The 15,859-nt window shown below is 36.2% G+C and overlaps 1 protein-coding gene across 1 annotated transcript in view; it reads right to left on the reverse strand.

Annotated features, from left to right (window-relative positions):
- Positions 1-7,811: 7,811 nt before the first annotated feature.
- EEF1E1 (eukaryotic translation elongation factor 1 epsilon 1) overlaps positions 7,812-15,859 on the reverse strand; it is a 35,676-nt gene continuing 27,628 nt past the window's right edge. Inside the window, exons 4-5 of the mRNA XM_072603776.1 lie at positions 8,425-8,494; positions 7,812-7,965 (exon numbers count right to left, since the gene is read on the reverse strand). Coding sequence (XP_072459877.1) covers positions 8,444-8,494 — 51 coding nt within the window. The 3' untranslated portion in view covers positions 7,812-7,965; positions 8,425-8,443. The remainder of the gene's footprint in view (positions 7,966-8,424; positions 8,495-15,859) is intronic.

The raw sequence follows: 15,859 nt of genomic DNA on the forward strand, positions 1-15,859 counted from the left end.
TCCTGTTGTTCTCAATATCTTTATCTCCTCTGATGCTGCCAGGCCTCTCATCATTTCTCAACTGGATTACTGCAGTAGCCTGCTTATTGGGCTATCTGTCACAATGTGTTAAGTGGTTCTCACTGGTATACTTAAAGTTGTGTTCTTATTCTTTTTGAGGAAGCAAACATTAACTGAGCTTTTCATCTGAGCTATTTTGGAGTTTTATTTTATTGTGAACTTTTTTTGGGGAAGAATGCTATAAGCTGTCACTCAAAAATGGTTTGTAGGGACAGAGGAGATCCAATACAGCACAAAGAGCTGGTCCTACAAAACTTTGTTCATCAGTGGTCTCTCTGAATACACAACAGAAGAAACACTGAAGAATGAAGCAGACTATTTTCTCGTGTTTTGTTTTGTTTTTCATGGTTTCTCATTCATTTAAATTCTTCTATGCATCATGACTAAGGTGAAAATGTATTAAATAAGAATGTATGTGTACATAAGATTGCACACCGTCTTGGGGAGTGAAGGGGAAGGGAGAGAGAAGGGAGGGGGAGAAAATCTAAGATATATGGAAGTGATTGTAGAAAACTGAAAGCAAATAAATTAATTTTAAAAAAAGAAATAATCAAATATTACAAAAAAAAAAAGAAACATTTAAAGATTCATTTCATGACTTCATTGGTGCCAGGATAGACAGACAAGGAGACAGGGACATCTAAAGGGTTCAGTCTTGTGGTTTTCAACTCAGTAGAAAATGCTAAAGCTGTGAAAGAGGTCCTGGAAGATGAGAAAACTGGTGGAAACAAAGTAACTCTGGACTGGGCTAAACGCAGTGTCTTTGGAACGACAATGGTGGTGGTGATGGTGCTAGAATGGGCCACGGGGGCTTTGGTGGTAGAGGCCAAGGAAACTTTGGAGATAGGGTGATTTCCAAGGAAGTGGAGGAGAAGGAAGAGACAAGTCGTCACAAGGAAAGAAAATGAAATTTAAATAGCTTTCCCCCCATGTTCCTCTCCCCTGCTTTTTGAATGGACTCTGGGAAGTTTATCCTGTTGTCTAATCATTGACACAGCTTTCTAAGGACATTCCAAGACAAATGTGCAATCCAAAGGTCTTCTTGGAAAAAACCTGGGTGATATTTCAAGGAATAGAGCATGTTGGTTTTGACTGGATGGATGTTCCTTATAAACTTCTTGCAGAGAAGGGTGATAGATGTGAAAGTTAACCTTTTTGTCTCTGAGTTTCCTCTTGAGTTTACCATTTTTTTTCCTACTGAAAAAATTTTTTTTGGACAAAGTTCAGATAAAAGCAAGAAGGATTTCTGTCTTTTTTGGATTATCTCTTTGTAAGCAGAGATGCTTAGAATTAGAGCAGATTATTATTATTTTTTAATTGGCTCTGATAGGTAGAATTAGTGAACTGATCCAACCATTCAGTAGAGCAATTTGGAATTATGCCCAAAGAGCTTTATAACTATGCAGACCCTTTTGACCTAGCAATATCACTACTAAGTATGTGTCTCAAAAGAGATTAAAAAAAGGAAAAGGACATATATATATATATATATATATATATATATATATATATATGTATACATATATATATATATATATATATATCTTTTCTGGTGGCAAAGAACTGGAAATTTAATTGGGGAATGACTGAACAAATTGTGGTATATGATTACGATGGAATACTATTGTGCTAAGAGAAATGATGATCAGGATGCTCTTAGAAAAACCTGGAAAGACTTTCATGAACCAATATAAAATGAAATGTAATATGTACAAAGTAACAGCAATGTTATAAAATGATCAGTTGTGAATGACTTAGCTATTTTCAGCAATACAATGATCCAAGACAACTCTGAAAGACTTATGATGAAAAATATTATCCATGCCCAGAGAAAAACTGATGGTGTCTGAATACAGACTGAAGCATACTTTTGTAAAGTTTATTTTTCCTGAGTTTTTTTTGGGGGGAGGTCTATGTTTTCTTTCACAATGTGACTAATATAAAAATGTTTTGCATGACTACACATGTATAACCTTAATCGAACTGCATGCCTTCCCAATGAGGGGCTGGGTAGGAAATGAGGGAAGGAGAGAATTTGGAACTCAGTTTTAAAAATGAATGTTAAAAATTGTTTTTATATGTAACTGAGAAAAAATAAAATACTAAATATATATATTTTAAATTGGCTCTGGTAGCCTTTTGCCACAAACACAGAGTACAATATTTTTCTTCAACACCCTTGATTTCTTCCTCTCCTTAATGCACTGTATTCAGTCACCAGATAATGTTGATTCTTCATTCGATATGTGTCTCTTATCATGCCTTCATTTCCATTCCCATTGTAGCAACTCTGAGTACACATCACTTCAAGGATTGATTTTACTACCTCCTAGTGACTTGGGTGTATGTTGCGTCTCCCTGTCCTACTGTCAACTTCATGTAGATTGCAATCACGTCTTACTCAGTCTTTGTATTATTTCCGAGATCCTTGCAAGGTTTTCTGCACATAGCAAGTGCTTAATAAGTGTTTCTTCAAGTTGAAACTGGATTCCAGAGGCCATTCTGAAGGTCTCCAGACTTTCAGTCTCTACTTATATTAAACCATCAAGCACATTAGAGTTTGAATTCCTTCCTAAAACGTGTGTGTGTGTGTGTGTGTGTGTGTGTGTTCATCCTTCATTGCCGAAGAAGACCTTGCCATCAGAGAAATGATGACATGACTTGCACTTGACTTTGTTTTGAGTGAGGGAGGGCTGTGCAGGTCACCAGCCTCACTTCTCCTCCAGAGCCATCTGAATCCAGTGACCAGATATTCATCAGGATGACTGGAGATGACCCAGGATGAGGCAATTGAGGTTAAGTGACTTGCCCAAGGTCACACAGCCAGTGAGTGTCAAGTGTCTGAGGTAAGATTTGAACTCAGGTCCTCCTGACTCCTGCACTGGTGCTCTATCCACTGCACCACCTACTTGCCCCCTTCCTAAAATACTGCCTACATCTTAGGATCATAGATTTAGAAATAGAAGAGACTTAGAAACCATTTAACCTAACTGTCTTATTTTACAGATGAAGGACCTAAGGCACAGTGAAATTAAGTGATTTGCCCAAAGTCATACAACTAAGTGACAGGGCAAGGATTTGAACTAAATTCTCCAACCAAGTACAGCATTCTTTTAAAAAAATTCTTCATTATAATGAATGGCTCTGAAGGAGGAGGTTAGATGCAAAGGAAAATTCAAGTCATATAGAAACAAATTATAAATAGAACTTATTTAGAAAAAACCTACAGTGGCTCTCTGTTATATTATATCAATTCAAACTCATCTTTCTGCTTTTGAAAACCTAATATTATCTTCTCCCATTCTACATCTCCAACTTTATTTCCCTCTACTTTCAATATGGATCCTCTACTCTAGCCAAGACAATCTTCTCATTCTTAGGAATATACCATGCTCATGACTGATTCCTTGTTTTGGCTGCTGTCCTTACCCATGCTGGAAATGTCCTTCTTTCTGTTTGCCATTCCAAACCTTACTTACCCAAAGTTCATGACCCAGTTCTATTTCTACTTCAAAAATTGTCTTCCCTAAGGACTCTGGCCCTCCTAATTCCCTCTCTTTAAGTGATTTTTTTATAAAACTAATATTAAATGTCAATACAAACTAGACTTACTTTGCAATTAGTTATATTTCATTGAATATATATATTTATCATATCATATAATTAATATTTATATATTTCAATAAAAATAAAATGCATTTATATAACATTCATAATAGTAATATGAAAATATGCAACAACACAGGACCTTTCAAAAAGAAAATATTTAGGAACTTTCCATAAAATAATAAGCAGTATCTACCTAAAACCATCAGCAAGCATTATATGTAATGGGGATACACTAGATGCATTTCCAATATGATCAGGGGTGAAACAAGGATGTCCATTATCACCACTCTTATTCAATATGGGACTAGAAATGCTAGCTGTAGCAATCAGAGAAGAAAAAGAAACTGAAGGAATTAGAATAGGCAAAGAAAAAACTAAGTCATCACTCTTTGCAGATGATATGATGACATACTTAGAGAATCCCAGAGAATCAAGTAAAAAACTACTTGAAATAATAAATAACTTTGGCAAAGTTGCAGGTTACAAAATAAACTCACATAAATCATCTGCATTTCTATATATTACTAACAAAGCCAAACAGCAAGAGATAGAAAGAAAAATCTCATTTAAAGCTACAGTCAACACTATAAAGTATCTGGGAGTCCACCTGCCAAAAGAAACCCAGGGACTATATGAACACAATTACAAAACACTTTTTGCACAAATAAAGTCGGATCTAATTAAGTGGAAAAACATCAGTTGCTCTTGGGTGGGCCGAGTCAATATAATAAAAATGACAATTCTACTAAAATTAATTTACTTATTCAGTGCCACGCCATCAAACCATCAGATAATTATTTTCTAGAGCTAGAAAAAATAATATCAAAATTCATCTGGAAGAACAAAAGTTCCAGAATATCAAGGGAACTAATAAAAAGTAATGCTAGGAAAGGTGACCTAGCCCTACCAGATCTCAAATTGTATTATAAAGGAACAATCATCAAAGCCACTTGGTACTAGCTAAGAAACAGAGGGGTAGACCAGTGGAATAGGTTAGGTACTCAAGACACAGTAGGCAATGAATATGGCAATCTATTGTTTGACAAATCCAAGGACCCCAGCTTCTGGGATAAGAACTGTTTGACAAAAATTGCTGGGAAAACTGGATAACAGTGTGGCAGAAACTGGGCATAGACCAATGCCTGACACCATATACAAGAATAAAGTCCAAACAGATACATGATCTAGGTATAAAGATTGATACTATAAACAAATTAAGGGAGCAAGGAATAGTGTATTTGTCAGATTTATGGAGAATAGAGAAATTTTTGACCAAACAAGAGATAGAAATCATTATGAAATGCAAAATGGATAATTTTAATTACATTAAATTGAAAAGTTTTTGCACAAACAAGCCCAGTGCAACCAAAATTAGGAGAGAAGTAGAAAACTGGGAATTTTTGCAACTGCTGCCTGTGATAAAGGCCTCACTTCTAAAATATATAGAGAACTGAGTCAAATGTACAAGAATACAAGTCATTCCCCAATTGATAAATGATCAAAGGATATGAATAGGGAGTTTTCAGAGGAAGAAATTAAAGCTATCTATATAGCCATATGAAAAAATGCTCTGAATCACTATTGATTAGAGATGCAAATCAAAACAACTTTGAGGTACCATATCACACCTATCAGATTGACTAACATGACAAAACAGGAAGATGATAAATGTTGGAGAAGATGTGGGAGAGTTGGAACACTAATTCATTGTTGGCGGAACTGGGAACTGATCCAATCATTCTGGAGAGCAATTTGGAACTATGCCCAAAGGGCTATAAAAATGTGCATATCCTTTGACCCAGCAATATCGCTTCTGGTACTGTAACCCAAAGAGATTATAGAAATGGAAAAGGATCCTACATGTACAAAAATATTTTTAGCAGCTCCCTTTGTGGTGGACAAAAACTAGAAATCAAGAGGATGCCCATCAATTGGGGAATGGCTAAACAAACTGTGTTATATGAATGTAATGGAATACTATTGTTCTATAAGAAATGATGAACAGGAAGACTTCAGAGAGGCCTGGAAAGACTTATATGAACTGATGCTGAAAGGAGCAGAACCAGGAGAACTTTGTACACAGCAGCAACCACAGTGTACAAGGAATTTTTCTGGTAGACTTAGTACTTCTTTGCAATGCAAGGACTTAAAAATTTCCAATGGATTTGAGGCAAAATGCCTTCCACATCCAGAGAAAGAACTATGGAATTGGATCACAGAATGAAACAGTCCATTTTCTTTTGTATTTTGTTTTGTTTTATGGTTTCTCCCATTAATTTTAATTCTTCTGTGCAACATAACTAAGGTGAAAATGTATTTAATAGGAATGTAAGTGTAGAACCTATATAAGACTGTCTGTTGTCTCAGGGAAGGAGGGGGAGGGAGAGGGATAAATCTAAGATATATGGAAGTGATTGTAGAATACTGAAAACAAATAAAATAATTTAATAAAAAACCAGAAAATATTTACTTCAAAAGGTATAATATACTTCAAACTTACTCCCCCAACATGTGGGAGGCATAATCTCCCCCCTCCCTTTGCACCACCTCAGTCTCTGAGGAGGGGGAGAGTATTAGGTTCATAGTCCAAAACCCTCCTACAGACTCTAGTCCTAGACACTGATTACTCAGGGTTTCCATGCCAGAATGGCTGGCTGCACCATCTCACCTGCAATCCTGACTTCAAGGTCACTATGGCCCGAACTCTGATTTAGTGAGGATCACCTTCCATATTTGAAACTGGGGACAAACAAAACAGAACAAGATCCATTCCTTGGAGCCAGGGTTGCAGAGAAGGAGCTGGGAAGAATTTTCCTTCCTCTCTCAACAGTTCAGTTTATGGCATTCAAGCTGGGCAGCACAAAGGAGAGTGACAGCTCAGTCTTACCAGTTTTAAAGACATAGGCAGCCAATCAAAGGAAGCTATCTCTACCCACATGGAAGGCGACACAGTGGACTCCATGTTAGACAAACTGAGCATGTTCAGAAAAGCTTGAGATACAAATAAATGTTAATGTATGACATACATTAGTTTATACTGGATTTATTGAATTTCAGCAAATATCATAACTTTTTAGTCACTCCAGGTTTCAGTGAGGATTCCTTGTTTATTCTCATTCACTTTCTTTTTAAATGCATAATGGAATCATAAATTTAGGGTTAGAAGTGACCTCAGAGGTCAATAAGTCCAATTATGGTCTTAGTGTGTATTCTGTTCTTCTGGTTCTGATTTTTTCACTTTGCATTTATTTCATAAAGACGTTTTTAGATTTCTTTATATGTTATATTCCACACAATTCTGTATATTCTTTATATTCAGTTAATCTTAACATCATTGTTAATCTTAATATCATTATTAATCTTAATATCATTATATTGTAGATCTTGTTAATCTTAGTTAAGAAGTTATATTGTGCTATTACATAACAGAGACAGTGCAGAGTGAAAGAGACTAGCCCCAGAGTCAGTTCAAACTAGGTTTAAGTCCGGCCTCTGACATATGGTTTGGCTCTGTGATCCTGCGCAAGTCACTTAACGTCTCTGTGCCTTTGTTTCTTCTTCTGCAAAATGAGAGGGTTGCGTTAAATAACTTCTAAATCTCTTTTATCTAAATCTATGATCTTATGATGTAGGCAGTATTTTAGGAATGCTATTCTGACTCTAATGTGCTTGATAGTTTAATATTAAGTAGGGACTGAAGGTCTGGAAGACTGGCCTCTGGAAGCCAGTTTCACTTAACTTCTTAATACCCCCAAATAACTCTCTAAAACCATGAATTGCAGAACAGGTGATGATCTGCCTTGGTAAAGTGAAGTGAAATCAGGTTCAGCCATGACATCTTGGAAGAAGTAAAAGGAACTATATCCTTAAAAGGAGAATAAAAGATATGGTATATGGCTTACCATATGTACATAATGTATCATTTTGCCAAATGATGCTCTCAAGGAGCCCCAACAAATGATGTGAAGGGGAGGAAACCTCACAGTATTATCAGCATATCAGTTATACAGAATTATCAGACTCTGTTGCTTCTGTCTAATGGTCATTTAGGCCCATGGAACTGAGCTTTCTGTTCCTCCAGTTTGACTCGAGCTTTCTTTCTTGAAGATAATGGAGAGTTATTCAGAAGGATAAACCACATTGAACTTAAGAGAGCATCTTTGATCATTGATATAGTCATTGTATATCACCTCCCCACCAAAGAACTTCCAGATGCTCTTGAAGATGAAGGCAGATTTGTACATTGAAACGTCATGTCCCTTCAGGTCATGCTTCTTGGGACCTCATATTTCATTGCTAGAAAAGCACAAAGACATCCAGAATCAAGAGCACTATTAAAGGTTGGCAATGTTTTATCACCCACATTACCTACCCCACACCCCTCCATTTCAAAGAAAATGCATTAGAGGAACAAATTTATGATTTTAGAATGCTAAGTGAATGTTCACTTAAATAAGCATTAACATTCTTAATAGCTGACATGCTTCCTGTATAGAAACATGAACCAGAACAGCACAGCTGAGATAATAGGACTCTCAGTAACACTGAACACTTTATTCAATCATTTCAGATGCATTTTAAATGATGAAGTAATATGAAACAAAATAGAAATAGGAAGTGTATGTGTAACAGGGCACATCATGTTGCCCTTAATTGTAGCTTTCCAGTATGACTCAATTGCCCAAAATTACAAGGCAAGGGCACAGTCGTTCACTGGAAAGCCCTGTGACGTTAGAATCCCATAGAGTGTCATACCTGGATGTGGAGATTCATGTCAGAAGGTATGGGAAAGATAATTCTTGTCTATGGGTTTCAGGTTTTTTATCTGTAAAATGAAGAGTTTAGACAAGATAAACTCTCAAATAACCTCTAGTTCATGATGATAATCTGTCTTGGGTTAAACTTAGACTGGTAAAAGAGTCATATGAGGAAAAATTATTTTAAAAAAATCTTTAGTTTTAGATTTACATATATTTTTGACCTCCTGGGCTTATTACTTTTTCCCATTTCCATGGTTTTTACACCTACCTTTGTAATTCTTAGAGAGGGAAAATAGTGGTTGAAGAGACTAAGTATTACATTTCTCTAGCTAATAGAATGTTTTTATTTGATTCAATAAGCATTTGCAAAGTATCTGTTTTATGCTAGATGCTGAGAATGCAAAGACAAAAATGAAATACTCTCTAACCTCTAAGAACTTATATTCTACCGAATCAGCCTATCAAAAATCTAAAATGGAAGTATCACCTGTTTTACACCCAGATTTTATATCTAAATTTTATATTTAATCTTAGCATTTTGAACAGTATCAGAACTATCCATTACCATTTAGTGTAGTGATTATTGGAAAGATGCTTATATGCTATTAGAAAAGGTGCTAATCTACAAAAGTAGACTATAATAAAGTCATAACCAATATAAAATATTCCTTCAGATGCCCAGCCTTTCATTATCACTGCTAACTTTCCTAACATCTTACTCTTTTGGCCATCCACCTTGTCATCTGGACCAATGATCATGCCCTGGAAGACTTACAGAGGCAGCTGATGGTGCAGTAGATAAAGTACTTGTCCTGGAATCAAGAGTTCAAGTCTTACCTCAGGAACTTACTAGTTATGTGACCCTGGGTAAGTTACTTAAATGCTGCCTGCACCATTTTCTCCATCTGTAAAATGGGGATAATAATAGCACTTACCTTGCAGGGTTGTTTTGAGAATCAGATGAGATAATTTCATACATACATACATCTCACATTACAAACACACATACACATGTGTGTATATGTAAAATCCTGTTGTTTTTCTTGCAGTAATCATTCACTAAAGGGGCTATTCTTCCTGAGTGCCAAAGATCATATGAAATGTTGAAAAAACCCATAGGTAACCCAAGCTTGTTGAGGCACTCCTGAGAATAAAGTCATTAGAATAACCCTTAAGAGAAGGTCCTGCTTCTGTGTGTGTGAGAAGACGAGAAGTTGGAGATCTGGGAACTTACAATGCATGAGCAACATAGTTCATGGGCTGCAACAGGGAGGACGTTTGAGATGGAAATCAAGACAGTTGGATGTTTGGGGACCATGATGCTGATCTTGGTCAAAGCCAGCCTGGGGCTTCACTGTCTGGAGACGTGCCTTGTCAAATTAACTATATGGCTATTGTATTTTGAGTTCAACCTGTACAGACAGGCCTGCCAGGCATAGGCTGCTCAAGCAGATGATGCTAAGGAAGACAAAAATTATCCACTACAAGACTGAGAAGACAGATGACACCCAGCAGGAATGGCAAGTCAACTCTGCAGTATCCACAATACAATTGGCTAGCCCTAGGGAAATTGCTTCTTTGAAGTTGGAGAGACATCACCAATGAGCTGTCAAATTAGTCCACCAGGGTGGAAAGGATGAAAAAAACTTCATTCTTCTAACAGAGGAGGGTAATATTAGAGCTTTACCAAAGGGGCTATGACAATATTGTGATCAAGAGCAGAAACCCTGGAGAACAAAACTGACCAGCATCTCAATTTTCTCCTCCTTTTCTCCCCATCCCCCTTTTGGTCTCTCCCTAGCAAGTGAAAGATGAGTTTAGCCAGGCTAGATAGCAGTTGGAATAATTTTTACTCACTATCAGTATGGGAAATAACAGCAAGCCTGCAGGAATGAGTCGCAGCAACAAGTAATCATTATTGCAAAATCAAATTCTCCCTGCTCTTTCTGATATACCTATATGTCACCCCAGAGATGGGGCACACAATATTATAAATCCAGCACACAAGACGTGGGACAGTAGGCTATGGAGCCCTGTGTGTATCCAAGGGCTCGACATACCAAGAGAGATATATGATGGCAACTTTCTCCCCATTGCTTTTGCAATAAAATTGCCCCTGAGCTCCAAGAAGAGTTAGGAGTATAATGCAGTTTCAATAAATCAAGACTCAAATGAAAATGGCCAGATATGTAGTGGTGTACTCAGGTGTATGGAGAATATGAAATTTAGTGCTCTGGTAACGGGTGGGAGCAGATTATCTAATTATAGAGGCAAAGAAGAAATATTACTTTCTGGGGTAAGAAGTCAAATACTTGAATCCATTAAACCACCATACCTCTGCAACTACTATATTAACATGGGTAGACTTTGAGGTTTTTTTTAGGAAATGAAGTAGATCCCTGGAAAGAAAATATAAGTGAAAAAGCTACAGTTAATGATAATTTAAACACTGTACTTGTCAAGTGATTTAAGTTTGATCTCTAGATGTTGAGGCGATCTCTCTGATAATACAGTTGTATTTTTTCATCCTCTTTCAGTGTCAGCTCTTTAATTTTTCTCAACATATCTTGAAAAAATTCAGGATGACCTTTCAGTAGTTCCAGATCAGAGATCTAGAGTTAAAAGGAACCTAAGAGACTGTCTAGTACAGCTACCTTATTTTACAGATTAGAAAACTTGGGGCTGGGGAGATGATACACTAGTAGGAAGTATGAGACATTGGTTATTAATCCTTGTTAAACTATGTTAATTATTTCAAAGTATATTTAGAAGCACTGTGGAATGGTGGGGAGAATACTGAGAGTGAAGTAAAGAAGACTGGGTTGAAATCCCATCGCTGACACTTATTAGCTATGTGACTCTGAGCAAGTTAGTTTTATCTGTATATCCTCTGACTACTCCTTAGGACTTTTTTTTAATTTGTTTTTTGTTTTTACTAAACCATAGGTGGCAGTGATCTGAATTAGGAGAAATTTCCATGGTAGGAGTACTACTCATTAGCAAAATAACATTATCAGATGGCAAGGTTCACTGGGTGAGGATGCATTGTTAGTCAGCCAGCTTTTATTAAGCATTTACTATGTGTCAAGTACAGTGTGTAAGCCTGGGAATAAAAGTACAAATAGAAAGATAGTTCCCGTCCTCATGAGCTTACATTCTAATGGGCAGAGACAACATATAAAAATAAGTTATAAAGCTGGGAGGGGTAAACAAAAGGTACAAGAGTAGAGTGGGTAGGAGAGATGGTAGAGGAAGTTCAGACTACCAAAGAGGAAAGAGACATAGCTGGTCTGGATGTTTTCTTTAAATGCAGGCTCTGAAAGAAGCTATCCAATTAGAGAGAGAGGAGACTGCAGTAGTAAGGTCACTTTATCATGTAAGACAAGGGTGAAGAAGGAAATAGTGGCAGGAGGCATCTGAGTGATGGAAGATGAGAAAGAGAGGAAAAGAGGGAGCTCACAGCGAATGATCTCAATTTTTTCCTATTAAATATAATGCAAAGTTCTCAGTGGAGAGAGTTAAGTGAGGTCTCAAGTGCATCCTGGAGAGGGTTAGTGGACAGTGAGTGGAGAATCAATTCCTATTTACTTTTGGGTATAGCAGGAAAGCTGATGACTGTTTATTGTTAACTATGTACTTAGTTATAAGTAAGTAGAATAGATAATGGATATCAGTCTGAGGAAACAGGCTTCCAAAGATCTACATATTGGATAGGAACACATCCTCTGTGTAGCCAGGAAGGGCAATTGTAAACATGCTCCAACTGTTACATGTATGTATAAGGCATAGTAGACATAAAGGCAGAATGGATGTCCATGGTAGAAGACAGGCCCAAAGAGAAGAAAATTGACAAGTTAATAAAGTTGTGTTTTCGTGAATGTGTTGTTCCCATGGAAAGATGCTAAAGTAAAACATCATGGTTTGGTTAAAATCAATGAAAGTGGTTTTTTTTACATTTCAGAATCTTGAGTTTTATATCAGTGAGACAGGCTACTACATACTTATAGGAAATAACAATTTTGATCAAAGCAAAGGTCCTAACTTAATCAAACACACACTGAACTCTGATGACAAAATAGTATCCTGACATATACGTTATGAATTTGCCAGATGTTCTTACCTGATATAGGATTACTGCATATTCCTAACTGCGACACTCTGTCCTTGGAGTCTTATAAGCATCTTGTTATAAATATACATGGTTAAAGGACTTTTCTATAATTACTTAACCTATAATTTTAAACACCCCCCCCCCAGTATTTTCAATATGCTTTTGAAGCCTGTCAAATATATCATTAGAAATAATAAGCCTATTATAATATCAGCTGTGTAGATCTAGTAAGTGCCATCACATGTACTGTAATACCAACAGAGCATAGAAAGATAAAAAATGACCAAGTACTTGTCTTCATGGAACTTACATTCTGTTTGGTGTTGGGAGATACAACATGCACAAAAATATGTAAATATGAGAGAGAGTAAAGAGAGATCCAGATAAAGCATTCCAGGAAAATTTGAGGAGGGAGAGGAACCCAACTTCATTGGAATATTTCTTGGGTTCAGTCACTGAATCCAATGGTAGTATTACTTTTACGAGTTTAGGAGGGGGAGGAGCAGTGAGGATGGCACAAATTAAGGAGGTGGATGGTAGGGCAAGAGAAGAGTTTCCAGATAAGGTTATAAGTTAAGCTGCGGTATGTTCATAAAACAACAGACTACTTCTCTAATTGAGGTAGGCTGAGGGAACATAAAAAGCACTCTACCTATAAATCACTTGGAGGCTTTTACTTTACTACTAAGAAGCAATAATATGATTAGTGGAAGGAGCACTGACACCTGGGAATCAAGAGATCTAGATTCTAGTCAAAGACTCAGAAAAGAATAGTGACTCATTTAAGGTCACACAGATGGTGAGTGGCAAAACCAGGGCACTGCTTTGTTAATTAGAATAGAATTTTAATTATAACATACAATACCCATTGCCAGGTCACAGAAACTGAATCTAGAACAAAGAGTACAACTAGGTATTTGATAGTAAATTAGGAAGTTAAAAGTCCTTTGACCCTAGTAGAACAAAAAGAGGTGTCATGTACCCACCACTATGTTTTTAATTGTTTTTGTTCCATTACTAGTTTTTGGTTATGATTGGGGTGAAAAGGAACAAAGTTTAAAGGCTCTCTTTGAGACCAAGACAAAAAAGTAATTAAATTTAGATGGAGCTCCTCCATTTTTCCTTTTCTTCTCCCTGCTTACAATCAAGAGCTACTGTTATAGTTTTATTACTATCTGGGCCAGAACAATGAAAACATTTATTAAATGGATTTAACACATCAAATGAACTGTAACCAGATCAACACGATACTCTTGCCATCTGCTGGCATGTAGAAATAGTTTTGCTATACAGAATCATTCTTTGTAAAGGAATTTCTACTTACTCGCTGCATCATGATACTAAGTATCGCTGTGTACTCCACATCAGTGATGGCAGTTTTGTGCTTTTGAATTTGGATGGCAGATTTGATAGACACCTTTAATCACATGTGTGGGTTACAGCTTACAGGTTAATAGTTCTATCTACACGGAAATATTTATCTTTATCACAAAAGTGTGAATCTTCTCAGCATCGAACTTCATAAATCCTGAAAAACAGCATTTATATGTTATGTATCAGTATTTCCAAACAGGTATATCTACAAAGGACAAAAACATCCCTGCACAATTGAGATTTGGGTATTCACAGTTTTTTTTTAAAAAGGAGATCTGCACTCATTCAAATTTTTTTTTTAAAATTCTGAACTTAAAAAAACCAAATCAAATAGGCATGAATACAAAGTAGAACGGAAAAAAGAATGGTACATGAAACTGCAAATCTCTATTATGTAAAATTTGGTTTTCCTTTCTAGTATATATAAATTCTCAATATGGAATTTTCAAAGTTATCCTACTTGTCAGTATTTCCTTCTGGCTTTCCACCTGTTCTCTTTTGTGTATTAAAACAGAAACAAAAAGCAAGATAAAACACTTCAATGACCTTGTTTTGTTTTTTTCTTTTTCTTTTTAGCTACTCTCTTATTACCCTTTCTTTCCCTTCCAGCTCACCTCTAAACTGAAACAAAAATAGAAAAAAAGAAAACCCTTATAACAAAAACAAAACAAAAATATGCATTTTCAAGTAAACCTAATTTCCATATTAGTCAAGTCTGAAAATTTGTCTCATTCTGTACCTAGAGTATATTATCTCTCTGCCTCAACTAAATTATAAAATTAGCAAAATTGAAGTTTTCCCTTTCTGTATACTATTCATACTAAACAGTAATTCTACTCCACTTGGCCCAAATGAGAGATGCCCAGTGCTCTCCTGTTTCTAACCTCTTCACCCTAGGAAGGCTGGAAACCTGGAATGATATGATTTTGGTTTTTTCAGTCTCATCTTAATTCTGTATCATTTATATCTCTTAAGGATTTCCCAACTGATAAATGGGTAGCTAGGTGGTGCAGTGGATAGAGCACCAGTGCAGGAGTCAGGAGGACCTGAGTTCAAATCTCACCTCAGACACTTGACACTTACTAGCTGTGTGACCTTGGGCAAGTCACTTAACCCCAATTTTCTCATCTTGGGTCATCTCCAGTCATCCTGATGGATATCTGGTCACTGGATTGAGATAATTAGAGAAATGCAAATTAAAACAATCCAGAGGTCCTACCTCACAACTATCAGATTGGCAAAGATGACAAAATTAGAAAACAACAAAAGCTGGGGGAGGGGCAGTGCTGCAGGAAAACAGGCAGATTATTGCAATGTTGGTAGAGCTGTCAATTGGTATGGCTACTCTGGATAGGAATTTTGGAACTGTGCTCAAAAAGTCACTATGTTATTATGCATAACTTTTCAACTATGTCTATACTTCAAAGAAATCTAAGAATAAAGAAAATGACCTATACAGAAAATGACCTATTTATGACAACTATTTTTACAGTAGCAAAGAACTGGAAACTAAGGAAGTGCCATAAATTGGGCAATGGATGAACAATTTATGATATGTGAATATTATGGAATACTATTGTGCTGCAAGAAATGATGAAGGGAACAATTTCAGAGAATCATGAGAAAATTTTTATGAACTTTCTTTTTATGAACTTTATGAATTTTTATATAATGAAATGAGTAGAACCAGAACAATTTTTGTAATAACAGCAATATTGTAAAGACAAAGAAATTTAAAAGGCTTGGGAATTCTGATCATCGTAATGGCCAATTATGATTCCAGAGGATTTAAAATAAAACATGCTATCTACTTCCTGACAGAGAGGTAGAGAACTCCTAAAGCAAATCAAAACCTTTTTTTTTCTTTTGGACATGATTGATTAGGGAATTTGTTTTGCTTTACTATACATGTTTATTATAGGGGTTTTGCTTCTTTCTCTTTTGG

Source organism: Notamacropus eugenii, chromosome 4 (genome assembly GCF_028372415.1).
Source record: "Notamacropus eugenii isolate mMacEug1 chromosome 4, mMacEug1.pri_v2, whole genome shotgun sequence".
In the NCBI taxonomy this organism is placed as follows: Eukaryota; Metazoa; Chordata; class Mammalia; order Diprotodontia; family Macropodidae; genus Notamacropus; species Notamacropus eugenii.